The 19,478-nt window shown below is 31.8% G+C and overlaps 1 protein-coding gene across 1 annotated transcript; it reads right to left on the bottom strand.

Annotated features, from left to right (window-relative positions):
• Positions 1–1,178: 1,178 nt before the first annotated feature.
• Positions 1,179–1,894, bottom strand: LOC139873372 (VQ motif-containing protein 25-like). Its single transcript, XM_071861300.1, has one exon. The coding sequence runs from the start codon at positions 1,835–1,837 to the stop codon at positions 1,334–1,336; it is 504 nt and encodes a 167-aa protein (XP_071717401.1). The 5' UTR covers positions 1,838–1,894; the 3' UTR covers positions 1,179–1,333.
• Between the last annotated feature and the right edge of the window lie 17,584 nt (positions 1,895–19,478).

Here is a 19,478-nt window from a genome sequence, read left to right on the forward strand (position 1 = left end):
GTCTATCCTAAATATTTTATTGGTTTAATCATTATATACATAACATATTCTAGCATTTGTGAATTATGTAAGACGTACTTGATGCATCTCTAAATACATTGACCATTGTTTACTTTTGACATGTACAACCATAGTAGGTTTGAAATTTGTTACTCCGTATATCATGAAAGCTTGTTTGACTACATGTATAGAGTAGTTTATATTAATACAATTTAATATTTAATATCAATATCAAAATAAGAATGATTCTTACCAAAAAAAAGTAACAGCATTAGTTTCCCATTTGCAAATCAACATCCTTACCATGTCTCTACAATACTTGCTTATATATTTTTAATGGCATGATTTTGAAAGAGAAAAAAAAAGTAACACTTTAAATATTACAAAGATCAATGATGCAACTCATCCATCCAGTCGATTTTACAATGTTAAGAGAAGATTTATCATTTTATTAGCTTCATTATCGACGTAGAAATAGAAAAAATAAAATAAAGTAAAATTATAAGTTAAAAGGGAAACAAATAAATATCTAATGAGCCCAATTACAACGGGCCATTTTAACATGCATCTTACATGTCTACTCAATTGTACGTACCATGTTTAGATCACATTTGACTTTTAAAAACTCGCCTTGTTGATTGTGTGAAATTGCTTACACCCTTGTGAATCACTAAAACCTTATCATAGCATAGCATACATAAAAGTAATAACCTTTAAAGCATATATATAGCTTTTATAAATCAAACAACATATGTATATGTTTGTTAATTTCCATAATTGCTATACTCTCATCCAGCTCAATGGTATCATAATCATCATCTAAACCGCATCAACAAACCATTTGCCACCCCACAAACACTGACATATGGTAATCGAAAGACTCAGTAGCGATGTGACTGGCTCGAACAAGGTTATTGGGTACGAAAAATGTACAGTAATCATAAAAACAGATTTGGCAAATTTTAATTCTTATCCAAAATAAATAAATTCAATTACTTGTAAGACCTCCAGTTGGAGCTTGATGATGACACTACAACTTCTACAATAATAACAACAAATAAATATCCACAAATAAATTAATTAAAATATTATCAAGTTTCACTCGGTTAACATATGTATCCATCCATAAATCCACAAAAAGCAATTAACTTTATACACAATCTTGTTAGAAACAAGTCTTAAATCCAAAAACTAATAATTCAAAGGACTTGTTTACTACACGATTCAAGTCATTCAACCAAATATAATTAGACCCCATAAACAAATGCTTAATCAAATAAATTAGTCATCAATCATGACTACATTAGCAAACAGAGAATTGGGAAGAAGTTAATTAGCTGAAGGTTGGTAAATTTAGTGATCTTTCCCCAAAATTAGTAAACTCCAAATGAGAATTAACCAAATTGGGTGCATCAAGATTTGGTATGCAAGGTGCAAACCCATGGTTGCTATGGTTGCTAAACTCTTGCATAAACCCATCAAGATCACCAAACCCGCCTAAAAACCCGCCACCCGAATTCGCTCCAACCCATATTTCTTCTTCCCCTTTGATCTGCTCCCTTACCTCCAAATCCGCCTGCGAAAAACTCGATCTTTTATGGGATTCTTTTCTTGTTTTTAGTTTCTTCTTTTCAGTAGGTTTTCCTGTGAGCCTTTGAACCAATTCCCGGAAACTCGCAACATCGGTTTTGATTATCTCGGGTGCAAATATGTGAATTATGCGAATTTTGGGCTTGGTTTTGGAGATCATGTGAGAGTCTTTGTGCATGGTGAGTGGTTTTGTGGTTGTGGAACATGTTTGTTTTCTGTTGATTATCATGTTTTCCATTGTACACATTGTGTGTGTGTATGTGTTTTTTTTAGAGAGTGGAAGGAAGGTGCCGATGGTGTAAGTTGTTGTATAGAGGTAGAAAAAATGAAGAATATATCAAGGGGTTTTTATAGGGTTTTATTTTATTTTTTTATAAAAAGGAAAAAAATTAATTAAAAATTTATTTAATTTAATAGATGACAATAGGGAAAATTTATAATGAAAGCTGTATAGCTAGAGAGTGACCGGCAAACAAATAAACCCCACAGGGGGTTAACATTACATTTTTTGTGAGCTTTAGGTTTGTTTAAAATATATGATATATGATATTAAGCCTCTTAATAAGTGAAATGGGTAAAATTGACGTAATAGGAATGTCGAGGTCGATCTTGTTAGACTGAAGCGAAAAATTATATTATATTGTTTAGTTTTAAGAAAAGATGTTAAAGTTAAGTGTTTTTTCCAAACGGCGATATCGGCATCACCTTGAGGGAACTTAACTACATTCACGATTATATGTCACTTACACACACGTTAGGAGAAAACCCAATTCGCGACGATGTTGACATTACTATCGAAGGTTATTACAGATTTCATACTCAGTCTCTAAGCTTTTTTTCTTGCGTGGTCAATTCTCATGGTTTGCAATTATTGCATGTACGGTCCCTAGATTGCTGCCCGTTAAAAAAAAAAAAACTTTGTTAAGTGACATCACATGCCTTGCACATGAGGATAGTCATGTCAATTATTTCTTTTCTTTTTTCTCTTTTCTCCTTTCTTCTTTGTCTTCTTGACTTCTTCCATTGTCTTGTTAGTTATTTCGGAAATTCATGTATACATCTCTTTTCTCTAAGCAAAAATCAAAACCACACACAAATTACAATAAAAAATTCAAAAACAAAATACACATCATAATCATAATGAAAACACCAGGTTGTTGTAGACCTGCAGCGGTGCTCCGGCCGCAATGATTAATGATGAATGATTGTGGTTATTATTTGATTTGTTTATTTTCAGAAGAACGTCTCACTCGTCACCAAATTCTGACTCATTTATACAATCCTGATTCCGTTACGGTAATGGTAGATTCTGGTTACGTTGTAATCGAATGGTATAAAGTTAGTTAATTGACAAGTAAAGAAACAACAACTTCATATTGTTCGTGTTGGTGATTTTAGTGTGATCCAACATATCATGTTTTGGTGTATTGAGTTTGTTAGGTTGAGAGTGGACGCTATCTCTAACACTCTAGAACAGATTCGGAGAGTGTGGAGTACACGTCCATTAAAGGGTTAAAGAGATAGCTTGAGTTGGAACTGATTTGTAAGAGTGAAAATTGAAATTGGTTGTTCGGGTAAAACTGTGTCGCACATTTTGTGCAAATGGTCGCACTTTTAGACATAAATGGACCATTTTGTTGACAGTGAGTTTTAGGCATGAAAATGTGCAACACCTTTTTGTTAAATGTGCCACACTTTTTTTATATGCACCACATATTTGCTGCAGGTATGCAGAATTAGTGCAACTCTTGTCAAATGTTTTATGACGTTTCACAAAGAGTTGATTATTATTTCTGGACGTGTTTTATTTAAAGGCTTTAATAGGGTCCCAATGCACCATTTTAAACAAGTGCATAACCTAGAGTTGTGTCTATTGATCATAACTAATTTTGAATGGTTGTAACTTTTAATTACACCTTTTGACATATTATATATAAATACTTTTAATTACACATTTTGACACATTATAAATACAAGGCATCTTGTATTGGTGAAAGGTTCCAGAAAATTTTTCCTTTCTTAATCACTTTCAATACTCTAAAACTTTCAGATTTATTTTCTATAATTGCAATGATCAATTCTCTTTTGGACAAGAAAGTTGATCATACTAGTCTTATCCCAATATTGATTTCGTGCAACTCGTATCAAATTGAGTCGAAATACTTTATTGAGAAAGTGTTCACACGATTATAGTATCAATCCGGTTCCAGATTTGCAACCCAACAATCCGCGTTTCTTATAGTTTATGTCGTTGACATCACTAAATTTGTGGGCAATTCACTACCGTCAATAGAAACTAAGTTTGAATCTAGAAGATTGAATATGTATATGTAATATATGTATTTGTATGAAGTTTGAATCTAGATAATTTATTCAATCAAATTAATTAACTCTTGCAATATTTTTGTCAAATTGATCACATAAATGCGGATTTTATATATTTAATCTTAGAATCGTATTAAGTAACAACTAAAAATGGGTTTATGCAGTTTTATTCTTTTAATATTTAGGTTTTTGATTTGAATTGTGCTTTGATTTATGGGTTTGTGATTGTGAAATGAAATTTTGTTATGGTTTTGATTTAAGGTTTGCAATAAGAAATGAATTTTTAATTTTGATTTAAATGAGTTTTGGTAATGTTTATGATTTTTTTTCGGGGAGTGATTCGTACACCACCTACTTTTAGCCGTACACTACCAAACGTGCTTTACAGAGTTGTACAGTACAACTTTGTAAAGCATATTTAGTGGTGTGTGGCTAAAAATAGGTGGTGTACGAATCATCACCCTTTTTTTGGAGTAAGAATTTAGGGCTTATAAATTGATGAGGATGATGGATAAGTTAAATGAGACTGAAAATGACAATTTTACCCTCATTTGCATGGCACATTGGCACATGACGTGACCTAATGGTTTATCAAAAGCTCGTCAGCATATAGGACTGTGCGCGCAAGAATTGCATACCACGCGGATTAAGATAATAAGAAAAAAAGTTCAGGGACTGAACGCAAATTTAAAGGACTATGCATACCACAACGAATGTCTGCATAATTTCGTCAACTAATATTTAATTAATATTAATTATTAATACTTATTTCAATGATAATAATAATAAATTTGCTTTTCAAAAAAATAGAATAAAAGAAAATTAAATTAATTTTTTTGTATCAATAAATCAATGGTACATATATTCAAATCAATGGTTAAAATTTAAATAAATGGTTGAAAAGTAGAAGGATCATATATGACAACGTAATCCAAATCAACAGAGATTATCATCATAAATAATCATTTAACGGTTGAGCTAAAAAAATTTAAAAGAACATCTTTATATTTATTGATATAATCTATCTATCTATCTATCTATACATTATATAAAGCGTGTGCCAATAATTCTACGTGTCACTACCAGATTAAATTACACCACATGTAATTACCTCCTTTAATAATGCCACATGTAACCACCATATTTTTTTCTAGAATAAACTTACCATATTTTTCTCTAGAATAAACTTACCATATTTTTCTCTACATCATATTTTCTCTAGAATAAAGTTACCATATTTTTCTATAGAATAAACTTACCATATTTTTTTTTAAATAAACTTAATTTTTTTTAAAAAAATATCTTTTTTAATATACAATATAAAAACTTACCGATAGGTTATCATATTTTACTTTAATTTTATTTTTTACAACCGTAATGAACAACCAATCTATACTTATAGATCAAAAGTAGTGATAGCAAATGAGATGCTTGAATCGAGTCGAGTCGAACCTCACAATCTTTAAATGTTGGTCGTAACAGTCAGATTCACAGTAAACACTTCTTGTCTAACGGACGGGCTCATAAAACCCAGTGTCTTTATTTGCAAGGAACTATACCCTAATATGTAATTCCGTGATTGTTATATATTCAACAGTTGCAAAAACGTTTATTTACAACTTCCGTCCAACGGACGAGCTCATAAAACTAGTAATATAATAAGATGAACACAAGAGCAACAATACTCCAAAGAAATGAGTGATGCTACTTTTTTTTTTTCTTTCTCCCATGGGCTTGTGACCTTACAAGTAGTTAATACAGCCTTTAAGCAAAATGACCTGACCACGATCAAAACTCCACACTAGATAGATGGCTTGGAGTTCTTCAAATATCGAAGTAAGTTATCGGTTTTGTGAGCCACGTATTTCGATCGTCTTGTACTTCTTGTATCTTCTTGAAATTCATTCAAATGATTCAAGTTAAATCTCGTTTAGTGTAACTGGGACACACAAACCTTCATTTTTATAAACATTTTGGTTATAGTTTTTTCTTAGAAGATAATTTGGGGAGGGACGAGTTACCACTTAATGCATTATTGATACAACCGTTAGTAATAGGTCCTAAATCACTACTAGAAAAAGAGCTTTTCCAGACGACACCTTTCCGGACGACATTTGTCGTCCACAAAAGTCCGCTAAATGACAAAAAACAGCTTTTCAGTCTCGCTTTTTGACCATACTTTTCCGGACGACTCCTTTGTTGTTCGGAAAGGTGCCCGACAGAATTTTTGGCTCCAAAAAATTTGGCTCCAAAAAATTGGCTCCAAAAAAATGGCGGGAACACCTTTCCGGACGATTTATCGTCCAGGAAGCTTTCCGGGCGATTTTTAGTTCTGATTGTTTTTGCGTATTTATACACCTACACACAATCATCAAACTCATCAACTAAATTTTTAAAAACTTCTCAATATAAAAATGATAACGACTTCACCGATTATCGTCTCATTTGACGTGTATTACGGTAGTAAATTCCGTAATGAAAATAAAGAGTACGATTATACGCGTGGTTCGAAAGCTTCGTTCGAAGAAATTGACGTTCGCGACCTTGGTTTAGAGGATTTGTTAAAATTCTTGAAAGAAAATGTACCGTTTGAACACACTGACGTTTTGTATTTTGAAGATGATTGTGTTCCAGAATTGTCCGCTAAGTATCTTCGTACCGAAGAACTGTGTCAGGTTTGTGGTTTGCAGTCGTGATGATCGTCGCACAACACAAAATAGTGGAATTGCAACACCCGCAGAAAATAAAACTATGTATTATGGCCGGTTGGAAGATATTGTTAAGCTGCATTATGGTGGTGCATATAGTGTCGTGTTATTCAAATGTCAGTGGTTCAAGACTGTGTCCAGCCTGGTTCCTTTGTTTGTTTGTTCGTCGACATATTAATTAATTATATTTATAATATATTTAATTTATATAATTAATTATATATTATATTAAATTCACGTGCATAGTTGACTTGTAATTTTCATTCCGATAAGTCATACGTCGTCAATCGACTTATGTTCCGGTTCCGGTTTTTCGAACGTCCTTTCATACACTGAGAAAACTTGTAATTTACATTTTGTGATTCGTACCTTTGACAAAATATAGTCTTAAATTATCCATAAACTATACCACTAGAATATAGTCTTAAATTATCCATAAACTATACCACTAGAATTGTAACTTATACACTTGAGTGTTTTGGTCATTTACTTCTATAAATCGTCGTCTCGCTATTTGTTAACACATATATGATATCAATTCGTTTTATGACCAAGTTAATATATATTCAAAAATCATAAACACGTTTTAAAATATATAACGCAAGTTATTCATATAACTAATTCTAGCAGTTAATATTCCTTATTATTGTATCTGTCCAAATTACGTTATTTAAACAAACACACTTAATTATTATATCGAAAAATGTTTTCGCATGTTTGAAACAAAATCAATTGAGTATTATGCAGTTTAGTTCTCCATTAACTTTTATCTAGCTTTCATTAAATACTTTACCATTTTTCGAATACCGTTAAAAATGAACGATTTCTCAAATCAACGTGGACCTCACAACAGAGACCCGTAATAATATCATAATCCTTAAGGGACTCAATAAATATCTTTTAATTCAATCGTTTGGTATAATATTTTAACTCTGTAGCTAAATATATCAATCAGATAATCAAACCAATAAGTTTAATGCACAGTATCATATACTCAACACTTTGTTACGTTTTCAAATTATAGTATATGTATCTATTTACATATAATTGTTCATGAATCATCGTGAACAAACGAAGGGTAATTAAATAGTTCAAGGATTTTGAGATTCAGTTTTACAGACTTTGCTTATCGTGTCGGAAACGTTAAAGATTAAGTTTAAATTTGGTCAGAAATTTCCGGGTCATCACAGTACCTCCCCATTAAAGAAATTGCGTCCCGAAATTTAAGTGAGGTCGTCATGGATAACAATAAAAATATTTTCATGACGAATATGAGTTGATAAATAGAATTTTTATCACCGCTGAATAATATGGATAAAACAATCCAATTACTCGAAGCGTATGAGGGAAGTTATCGTAATAGTGTGAAATGGAGAATAGAGATGCGTCTTATCTCTTGACGTAGTAATGATTGATTTCCGAAATTTAAGGAATAGAAAATCTTCATAATCTAAATAAGATTTGATTCTTCGAAATTTAAGAAAATTAAGATTTCCTTTGATTAAATGCGTAATCTGCCTCGATTGTTATGTCTGCTATTTTGCTATAAATTGACCTCTTCCGTTTCATTTATTTTCACCACTCCTATAATCTTCTTCCTTATTTAATACTTCTTAATAGATTGTGAAAATGCTTCATCCAGTTCTGATTCTTGATATACTCCTAACTTTCATATCTATCATTCTTCTTTTTCATCTGCCGCCGGAGGAATCTATTCACTTTTACTATACTCTTGGCTTTATAGTGTTTTTAGTTCTCCCGTGTCTTTATGTTGCAATACTTATTGATATACATGGTTTGTAATTTATGTGTTTTTATCAGGCTTTATATTCTTCGTTATATTTCGGAGCTTCATGCTTTCGTTCTCTCTTCCCGCCTCCAAGTCAAGCGAATAATGGTCCAGAATTCGTGGGTATGGATTTTGAAATGAACATAGTTAATGTTCTAAGAAGAAAATTGTAATGGTACGATCTTGATTTGTCAAATTACCAGAATATTCGAAAAAGACCGAATCATCAAGAAATATATTTTCTTGATATATTTAGAGATTATATAGAATGAAAGAGTTATGTAACATGGTTCATGATGAGAGTAATATCTGTGAACCTTTATCACGTTCTATTAGAAACTCAGCATGACTTACTGTAATATAATCACGTTGATCAAGTGTCATTATATTATACTAATTCATGCTTCAGTTCCCAACACTACTTTAAAACATTCATATTTTAAACTTGAACGTTTCAGAATTTAGAAACTAAAATAGTTTCTTTTATGATGTAATACAGATAGCGCGAAGAGGTAATGATTTCAGATAAGAATGGTTTCGAAAAATATCTTCAGAAATATGGAGGATATTTATAATGGGAGGTACGATGATATCTTAGAATATTTAAGATAAGATGATGATAAAGAATATTGTCCGCAAAGGTTTTAGAGTAAGGAGCAAGGTATTCGCTAATGAATTCAGCTGACACTGAATCATTTGGATTCTTTGAAGGTAGATTTAGTTTTTGTGATTTGTCCACAGCCTCCTTCATGGTCTACTCAATCCGTTTTTCAGTTCCAAACCTTCTATTTTTCTCAGCTTTACCATCATACTATTCTTTATCATCAAACTTTTGACTGTTAAGGTCGTTTACAGTTTTTGCTGCTTCATCAGCATTGTTCCAATTTCAGAGAACTAGTTCATAGTTTGGGATGTTTTTCAGAAACTTCACATTCGAAGTATGTAAGTCTAGAAGATAGATGTTATCTATATATAACTGTTGTCATAGAAAATGCTGCGAGATTCAAAATACTGATTGCTAATTCTCGGTAGTTGGTATGGCAATTATCGTTACAAGACGTGGATGAGTACATGATAGGGTTTCAATGAGTATAAGGATTTTTTGGAAGATCAATGATCAATGAAGTTGTTGGTAAATTTACTGCTAATGTGGTGGAACATAAAAGGTTTCCCGGTAACAAAAACGTATATGCCAAGGTTACAATAAGGTTAATCTGAAAAGTCGAAATTGACTGGTTGGAAGTGGGGTAAAACTGGATATTTTGAAAAAGAATTGCAAGGTTATTTTTGGTAAAAACAATGCTAATGGATCTTGCACAGATTTAAAGTCAAAGTATAGCTTTGAAAGATGTAGAGATCTAAGAATGATGTCACCAGTTCAGAGTTATGACTTGGATTCTGATCCGTCAATATCAGAATATGTAATTGAATTTGTATGAAAACGATTGTATATCGTTGTGAGCATTGTTAATAATTTTTGAATCAAAGTTGAAGAATGTACAGTGTAACATATTAATTACGAACTTATATATTTCCCGGGTATTACCTACCTGTTAAAGATTTCACAATTAATACTTTGTACAAAAGAATTTTTATTACCGTCTTTATGAAAATATATGTATGTATATTTTCTTCAGATGTAACACAGATTTAATGAGTTAATATCATATTAAGCTCATTTGATTTTTGGCTTGACTTAGAAATGATTAATCTCTAAAACATTAAAGATTACATAATCTTTGCGGAGTATTTCGCTAATATAATCGATACTTCATTATTTATTCTTATTCCTCGGTGAAGGATGTTTATGCTCGTGGAACAGATTGTGAAGTTGAGGTTTGCGATGCGGATGTTATTGGTGGTGGTAATGGTATTGTTGGTGTTGTTGTCGGTGATACTGTTGATGCCGGTGATGCTGCTGGTGCTTGTAACCTTTGCACCATATTCTCCAAAGCCACTACCCGAGCGTGAAGCTCGTTGACTTCCTCTACTACACCGAGATGATTAGCGGTTCGGACGAGCGGATGAATAAGATCCAGAATTTGAGATAGTATATTATCGTGACGAGATACTCTGGAAATGAGAGAGAAAATGGTGTCTCGAACAGGTTCGTCGGTAAGTGCTTCAGGTTCTTCGCCAAGAGGTGAATGTGGTGGATGGAAGGGATCACCTTCTTCTTGTCTCTAATGACTAAGTAGGCTACGAACCCATCCCCAATTCATCCAGAATAGGTGATGGCTGATTGGTTGATCCATTCCGGTTACACTGTCTTCGGAATTCAGATGAATATCCATATCAGAATAGCTGTTGGAGTTTAAGGAATTTGAACTAGATACGGGATTCATTTTACACGATTAGATAAAGGATTTTTGATATGAAATGATTTTCGGATATCTAATGATATTCTATTTACATAGAATACCTATATATAGTACAAGGGATCTGGCAAATTACGGAGGAACTTTCGGAAGCTGTCAGGCAAAGTTTATAGTAACAAATACGTTAAGATATAAATTTTGTCTATACACTATTCATGCAATCAATGCAGTAAAATGTGTCTAGACTAAGGATGATAAGCAGGTAATTTTCGACAAGAAATGATAAGCAAAACTCTTGACATGCAGACACAATCGAAGTCCAGACTCACTAATGCATCCTAATAACTACCAGTTAGACATACTAATGCAAGACCTGGTTCGCTAGGACCAACGCTCTGATACCAACTGTGACGATCGCTCCAAATCCATATGGATGAACACGTCATTCATCGATTTCATTGCGAGGTATTTGACCTCTATATGATACGTTTTGTAAACATTGCATTCTTTTGAAAAGGCACACCATAAATGAATATTTAAATCAAAGGTTTTCGACATCTGATGGTTTCTACATATAGACAATCACCGTAAATAATAGTTTACAATAGTACTTCCATTGACAATGCAGTCAAAATAAGATAGATGGTAATGATTTGTGAATGCAACGTTTTCTCGAATAAAGCATGTATGACTCCATGCACATATCTTGTATAACATATAAGCAAACGGCGGAAGACTTCTAGGGAACCTGAGAATAAACATGCTAACAAGTGTCAACACAAAGGTTGGTGAGTTCATAGTTTTAATGTTGCGCATAATCTGTATATAAAGGTGGATCACAAGATTTCAGTTGTTTCATCCAGAAACGTTTATCAAAATATTCTACAAGATTGAGCACCCTGGTAACTAAGCTTTAACGTTATAATAAGTACCCCTGTTTTAACATACATGCAACCAACATGTACAATATACGCAAACCAACGTATACTAAACTTAAATAGCATACGTCCGCTTTATAGTTCAGACTAGGGTCTCTATACCTGGAACGGACGGGGATGTCAAGCCCTATGGATCCATATATAACTACTCGCGTCCACCAATTCTTATAACCGGCAGTTACTAGTTACCAAAGCTAAGGGATTTTCGGTTCAAACTCAGTGTAGAATTTAGTATGTACTTTTATCCATTGCGTTTAAAATAAAGTGCATGTATTCTCAGCCCAAAAATATAGATTGCAAAAGCAATTAAAAAGGGAGCAAATGAAACTCACCTTAGCAGCATATAAAGTTGTTCACCAAAATGTGACCGAAACTCGGATTACCAATTAATCGTAGATCTAAACCTAGAGAACATATGTTGGTCAATAAATATCTATCAAGCTAGGTCAGGTCATAGTGTATCACAATCCTAATGCTCGAGATCAACATACAAAAGTTTATCAAAAGTCATTTCAAAAAGTCATTCTGACTTAATGCTATATTTGAATGATCATGGCAATCGAAACATTTTAACATTTTACATAGTTTCCCAATTCTTGTAAAATTAGTCTATAGTTTTTATAAGGCTTTAAAACATGATAAAACAGTCAATTTTGACAATTGTTCAACAAAACGAGACGTACCTTATATAAGGATTCATTTACTCGGTTGGTAATATTCAAAAATCCAATTTATCAATCTCGTAAACAAGTTGTTTAAATCTTAATTGCAGATTCAAAAGCAATTTCAATTAACGTCAATCATAATTCAGTTGATCATATCTTTTAATCCGTTCATCGAAACTATTCGATATCTAAATGAAAAGTTATTGATTTTTTGCCAGCTTTCCAAAAACATGTATATCATATATCTTTTACCAGTAATATATGTATTTAATTCGTGATTCATTATAAACTGTTTAACGATGAAATTTAGCATACAAGCATGTATAAATATATATACTCGAGCACTAGACATGGATACATTTTTAATATATAAAAGATAAGATATGAATGCTCACGTATCAATATTGTGATTCAATATTGCAGGAAAGTACGTAGATGCAACAGAGATGATAAATACTAGGTTTGATTTGCCAATAATACCCACGTACATTACCCATAACCTCCATAGCTATAACCCATAATTTCCTTAGCTCTATCCCGCTTGAAAACCCATTTTGAAAGTGACACGATCATGACTTCGCCGTAGTATTTTATGTATAATAATACTACTAATAATAATAATTAATAATAATAATATTAATCTTAATAATAATAATAAAAATAATAATAATAAAAATAATAATAATAATAATAATAATAATATGTATAATATTACGGAGGAAATAATAGAAGAAGAAGGGGTGCATAACAGAATGAATTCGATTGCGTTTTATAGATGTGGCCTGATTTTCCCCTCCATGCGATCGCATGGTTTGAAGGGCACTAGGGCATGCGATCGCATGGCCAGCTGTGTCCAGCCTGGTTCCTTTGTTTGTTTGTTCGTCGACATATTAATTAATTATATTTATAATATATTTAATTTATATAATTAATTATATATTATATTAAATTCACGTGCATAGTTGACTTGTAATTTTCGTTCCGATAAGTCGTACGTCGTCACTCGACTTATGTCCCGGTTTCGATTTTTCGAACGTCCTTTCGTACACTGAGAAAACTTGTAATTTACATTTCGTGATTTGTACCTTTGACAAAATATAGTCTTAAATTATCCATAAACTATACCACTAGAATTGTAACTTATACACTTGAGTGTTTTGGTCATTTACTTCTATAAATCGTCGTCTCGCTATTTGTTAATACATATATAATATCAATTCGTTTTATGACCAAGTTAATATATATTCAAAATTCATAAACACGTTTTAAAATATATAACGCAAGTTATTCATATAACTAATTCTAGCAGTTAATATTCCTTATTATTGTATGTGTCCAAATTACGTTATTTAAACAAACACACTTAATTATTATATCGAAAAACGTTTTCGCATGTTTGAAACAAAATCAATTGAGTATTATGCAGTTTAGTTCTCCATTAACTTTTATCTATCTTTCATTATCTAATACTTTACCATTTTCCGAATACCGTTAAAAATGAACGATTTCTTAAATCAACGTGGACTTCACAACAGAGACCCGTAATAATATCTTAATCCTTAAGGGACTCAATAAATATCTTTTAATTCGATCGTTTGGTATAATCTTTTAACTCTGTAGCTAAATATATCAATCAGATAATCAAACCAATATGTTTAATGCACAGTATCATATACTCAACACTTTGTTACGTTTTCAAGTTATAGTATATGTATCTATTTACATATAAATGTTCGTGAATCATCGTGAAAAAATGAAGGGTAGTTAAATAGTTCAAGGATTTTGAGATTCAGTTTTACAGACTTTGCTTATCTTGTCGGAAATGTTAAAGATTAAGTTTAAATTTGGTCAGAAATTTCCGGGTCATCACATAAGGAAAACTACGTAAGTAATGAATTATTTTATAATTTTAGTCAAATGGATTCAATTTCGATCAATTCAATTCAAATGAGGTCAAACAAGGTCTAATATATACACACGTATATATACATACATATACATATGTGTGTGTGTGTGTGTGTGTATATATATATATATATATATATATATATATATATATATATATATATCAGTTTTTTTTAAAAATACAGCCAAAAAAGCAGGGTTTTTTTTTGCTGCAGGCTGTTGTTTTTAAAAAAGCAGGCCTTTTTTTTAAGATATGCGTGTGTGTGTGTGTGTGTGTGTGTGTGTGTACATGTATTTTTATAATGATATGATACTAATATTTATATTTTTTTTTAAATGGATTCAATTTTGGTCAATTGAATTCAAATGAGGTCAAACATGGTCAAATAAGGGTTAATACACACACACACACACACACACACACACACATATATATATATATATATATATATATACACACACACACACACATGCATATACATATGTATATATATATATATATATATATATATATATATATATATATATATATATATATATATATATATATGTATATCAATTTTTTTTTTACAAAAAACAGTAGGTTTTTTTTAAGCAGGCTGTTTTTTTAAAGCATGTTTTTTTAAGGTGTATATATATATATATATATATATATATATATATATATATATATATATATATATATATATATATATATATATGTATATATATGTGTGTGTACATGTATGTATATAAATGGATTCAATTTCGGTCAATTGAATTCAAACGAGGTCAAACTTGGTCAAATAAGGGTTAATATATACATACACACACATATATATATACATACATATACATATGTGTATATGATATGATACTAATATTTATATTTTATTAAATGAATTCAATTTCAATCAATTGAATTCAAATTAGGTCAAACTTGGTTAAATAAGAGTTAATACACACACACACACACACACACACACACACACATATATATATATATATATATATATATACACATACATACTTATACATATGTGTAATGATATGATACTAATATTTATATTTTTTTAAATGGATTCAATTTCGGTCAATTGAATTCAAATGAGGTCAAACATGGTCAAATAAGGGTTAACACACACACACACACACACACACACACACACACATATATATATATATATATATATATATACATACATATACATATGTGTATATATATATAGATATATCAGTTTTTTTTAAAAACAGCAGGCTGTTTTTTTAATAGCAGGCTGTTTTTTTAAGATATATATATATATATATATATGTGTGTGTGTGTGTGTGTGTGTGTGCATGTATTTATATAATGATGATATGATACTAATATTTATATTTTTTTTAAATGGATTCAATTTCCGTCAATTGAATTCAAATGAGGTCAAAGATGGTCAAATAAGTGCTAATATACACACACATAAATATACATGCATACATATACAAATAAGGGCTGTTTTTTTTAATAAGATATATATAGATATATATAGATGTGTATGTGTGTGTGTACATGTATGTATATGTGTATACTAATATTTATATTTTTTTAACTTTGTAGAAAAAATAAAGGATTTGAGAGATGCAGAACCGGGACGAGATGAGGAATCTATATTGTTGCAAGTTTTGGGTCCACGGCCTGGCCACACACGCGGAGTGGGAAGAAAGTTACCATTGTCGGTCACTAATTTCGCGTCTTCATCATCTACGGGTCGGACGCCACAACCACTAGTTTAACCTTCCTACACAGCGAGTGAAATGGAAGAAATCCTCGCTTACAATAAATTGCGAATTCCTCCCCATTTGCAACGTGGAGTGAGGATCAATGCCAATACTCCTGGTAGTTCCAATGATAATAATCCCGGTAGTTCCAATTTCAATACTCGAAGCCAAAACGTTGAGGAGGATGAGGACGATGTATTTTCTGGGTTGTAGTTTGTTGGATTGTCGTTTGTTTGATACATTGTAGTTTGTTCCACGAAGGCGTTTATGTTTAAACTATTTTGTGAATGTTTGTTTGATGGACGTAGCCTAGGTTTGAATAATTATTGTAATTGTTGGATATTTTTAATATTATTGTTGGTTGTTGAATGTTTAATATTATTGTAAAGCAGGTTTTAATATTGAAATGTGCCGGTTATACGGCTGAAAAATATACAGCTAAAAATTAATTTCCAAAAACAACAGTGGCCTTTCCGGACGACTAGTCGTCCGGAAAAGTCGTCCAGAAAGCGTTTAATTTAATTAAAAAATTGATTTAATTAAAAATTGAATATTTTATTATTAAATCTTTCCGGACGACTAGTCGTCCGGAAAGAGTCGTGCCTAAATATTTTTTCGGACATTTGCTTTAATCAAAAAAGATATTTAATATTTTATTATTATACCTTTCCGGACGACAAGTCGTTGCAAATAGTCGTCCGGAAAGGCCGTCCAGAAACACATTTGAAAAAGTCAATGTGGGCCTCCATGTCGTCCGGAAAAGTCGGGTCAAGCCGTCCAGAAAACCTTTAGGCACGAAGCTTTCCGGACGATTCATTGCGGACGACTAGTCGTCTGGATTGACCTATGAGGACGACTAATCGTCCGGATTCGTCGCCCGGAAAAGTCGTTTTTCTAGTAGTGAATTCTACCACTTGAAAACACGATCCCAAACTTTCAAAGTGTGCTCACACATCGGGCAACGAACCGAATGTAAATCTTTACCACTTTTGTCAAGGTCAGTTCTTACCGACAGTAGAATATCGTGGGAGCGGTCCTCTATTTCTATCCCTCCATATGAACTCCTCGGTTTATGACACAAAAATTTTCCTTAGTGTTTCTTCTCAGTTAGTGATAGTTGCTGATATCTTCTCCATCAATTAAGCAAGAAAGGAGTTTAGTTGTGAAGACTCCATCGACACTGAGATGCCAAAACTATTAAGCTCTAGTCCTGATAGAAAAATTATACTAAGACAACATGTTAGATGGTTCTTCTAGGTCATCAGAGACACGCCCGAATGGTGGCCTTGACCATCTCCATTCCCCGAACGTGGCTTCTACCGTCCCTCACGATTCGATCTTAAACCGCTATATCTTTTTCTTCTTCAAGCATGAACAACCTTTTGAATATGAATTTTTTTCGATCTTCACAAAGCTAAGGATCATTCCAAAACTTCGTGCATTCTCCGTCGCCAATCTTCATGATGGTAGTTAGATTACCAACTATAAATATAATATTAAAAATTCATCCGTATAAAAATAATAAATATAAATAATAATTTAATTATAAATTAAAATAAATGAAATGAATAAATGAAATAAATAAATTACTAAATATAATAGAAAGAGAAAAGGTCCTTGATAAAATGCATGTATGGCATCATTGAAGATTTTCTCCTTGTGTGAAAGTGAAATAGGATATTTTTGAAGGTACATTACCATTGCATTCCACACTGTTTGTTACCTCATTATCATATCTTCAAGTTGACATATTTAACCTTCACTGTCACATTCTTTTTCTTTTTAATAATATAATATTAAACCTAATATATAAATTAATAAGGTCGGTGCATTGACCAATATGGTAAATTTTTTTACAAAATGTACAATTCTAAAACCAAAATGACAAGTATTCAAAATGTCTCTATGATTTTCAAGCTACATTTTTCGAAAATACAAATATGATATTTTAAGCCAATATGCATTTTTATACATATGTATACTCCTAATATATATCTAATAATAGCTGACTAATGCTTTAAAAGCACAATAAAACATTAAATAAAGTAAAATTTGTTATAAATGATAGGAGTATTTAAAGTTAAAATTAGTATATGCATATACATTGTTTGTTGGTAATATTTTCCGGCTAGCGACTAATATATATCAGTACAGTACTAGAACTGTTCGGCGGGGTGGGGCATGTTTTCGATTGATATTTGCCGTCGAGATAAATCCCTGCAGACCCGGATCACGGACAAAGATTCCATGGGGTAGCCTTATCAATCTTCCGGGACCAAACTATGAGTTGGTCCTCTTGCTAAGTGGTTGAGTTATAGGGAGAAAAAGTACTATGTGAAAGAGAAAGTGTGCTCTCTTCCACAAGTTACTGAATGATCTAATTTGGTGACCCAGGGGTTTATTATAGGCACAAATTCTCCGTGATGTTCGTATATACGTGTCAAATGATGATTGATTGATTTGTGTGAAGCATGCATGAATAGACTTGAGCCTGACGCTGACTTGGCATGTGTGTTGCTCATGCGCTTATTTAAGGGCTTAAGCATAGGAGCTGCCTTTGAGGCTACGCATAACGTTGGGCTACCTGCTATGATCGGAGCACGCTGAATGGCTATATAATAAAAAATGATGCCGCTGTTATTTTGTGCGTTTCGAGTGTTTCTTGTGTATGAAAATGATATTTTTATGCGTGTAGCTCATGGGATACATCATTAAGTCCCCCAGTTTGATGTCTTTATTTTGTAAAAATAAAGTCACTAAACTTATAAAAGAAAATGAGTGTCTTTTTCTTCAGGAACCTATACCCGTTATAGCCGTCTGTTTCTCTGAAGTGATGTGACCCCAAATGATGACTTTTGGCGGTTGATTAACCCATTCCCCTTTTATCTTTAAATATTCCATAGAATACACCATTATACATGTACATACATACATACATACATACATACATACATACATACATACATACATACATACGTATATATATACATATATATGTATATATATATATATATACACATATACTAGGTGCATTGCCCGTGCGTTGCACGGATATGGTAAACGTTGTTGCATCGCACTTGTAATGTTGGTACGTGAAGCGATTAATGTCGACGGTTAACAATATGAATCTGGAATATTTGAATATAAACATACGTAAATCAATTTGTGTCGTTCATTTGAAAACTGTCATTATTTCATTTGAAAAGTGTAGTGCGGTGAAAAATGAAAAATAGTATTTGAAGACAACAATGACTATCAATTTGATTAGGTACTATATATAAGGTAAGTGAAAAGGTTAAAACTATTGTTATTATTTATGACATAACATAAAGTTATTATGAATGTTTAGGGAAAATGAAAAGTTTAAAACTATTGTTATTATGCATAACATGCATCAATTTTAGTTATGATTAAAAATATTTAGGATCAAATGTATGATAATAACTTAATATCAATAATCAAACTGAAAGACTTTATACGCAACATTTTATTATTAATTTTTT

Source organism: Rutidosis leptorrhynchoides, chromosome 10 (genome assembly GCF_046630445.1).
Source record: "Rutidosis leptorrhynchoides isolate AG116_Rl617_1_P2 chromosome 10, CSIRO_AGI_Rlap_v1, whole genome shotgun sequence".
In the NCBI taxonomy this organism is placed as follows: Eukaryota; Viridiplantae; Streptophyta; class Magnoliopsida; order Asterales; family Asteraceae; genus Rutidosis; species Rutidosis leptorrhynchoides.

Bases quoted from the DNA above. Each gene is read 5' to 3' on its own strand.
- LOC139873372 (XM_071861300.1), bottom strand. From the start codon at position 1,837: ATGTGTACAATGGAAAACATGATAATCAACAGAAAACAAACATGTTCC.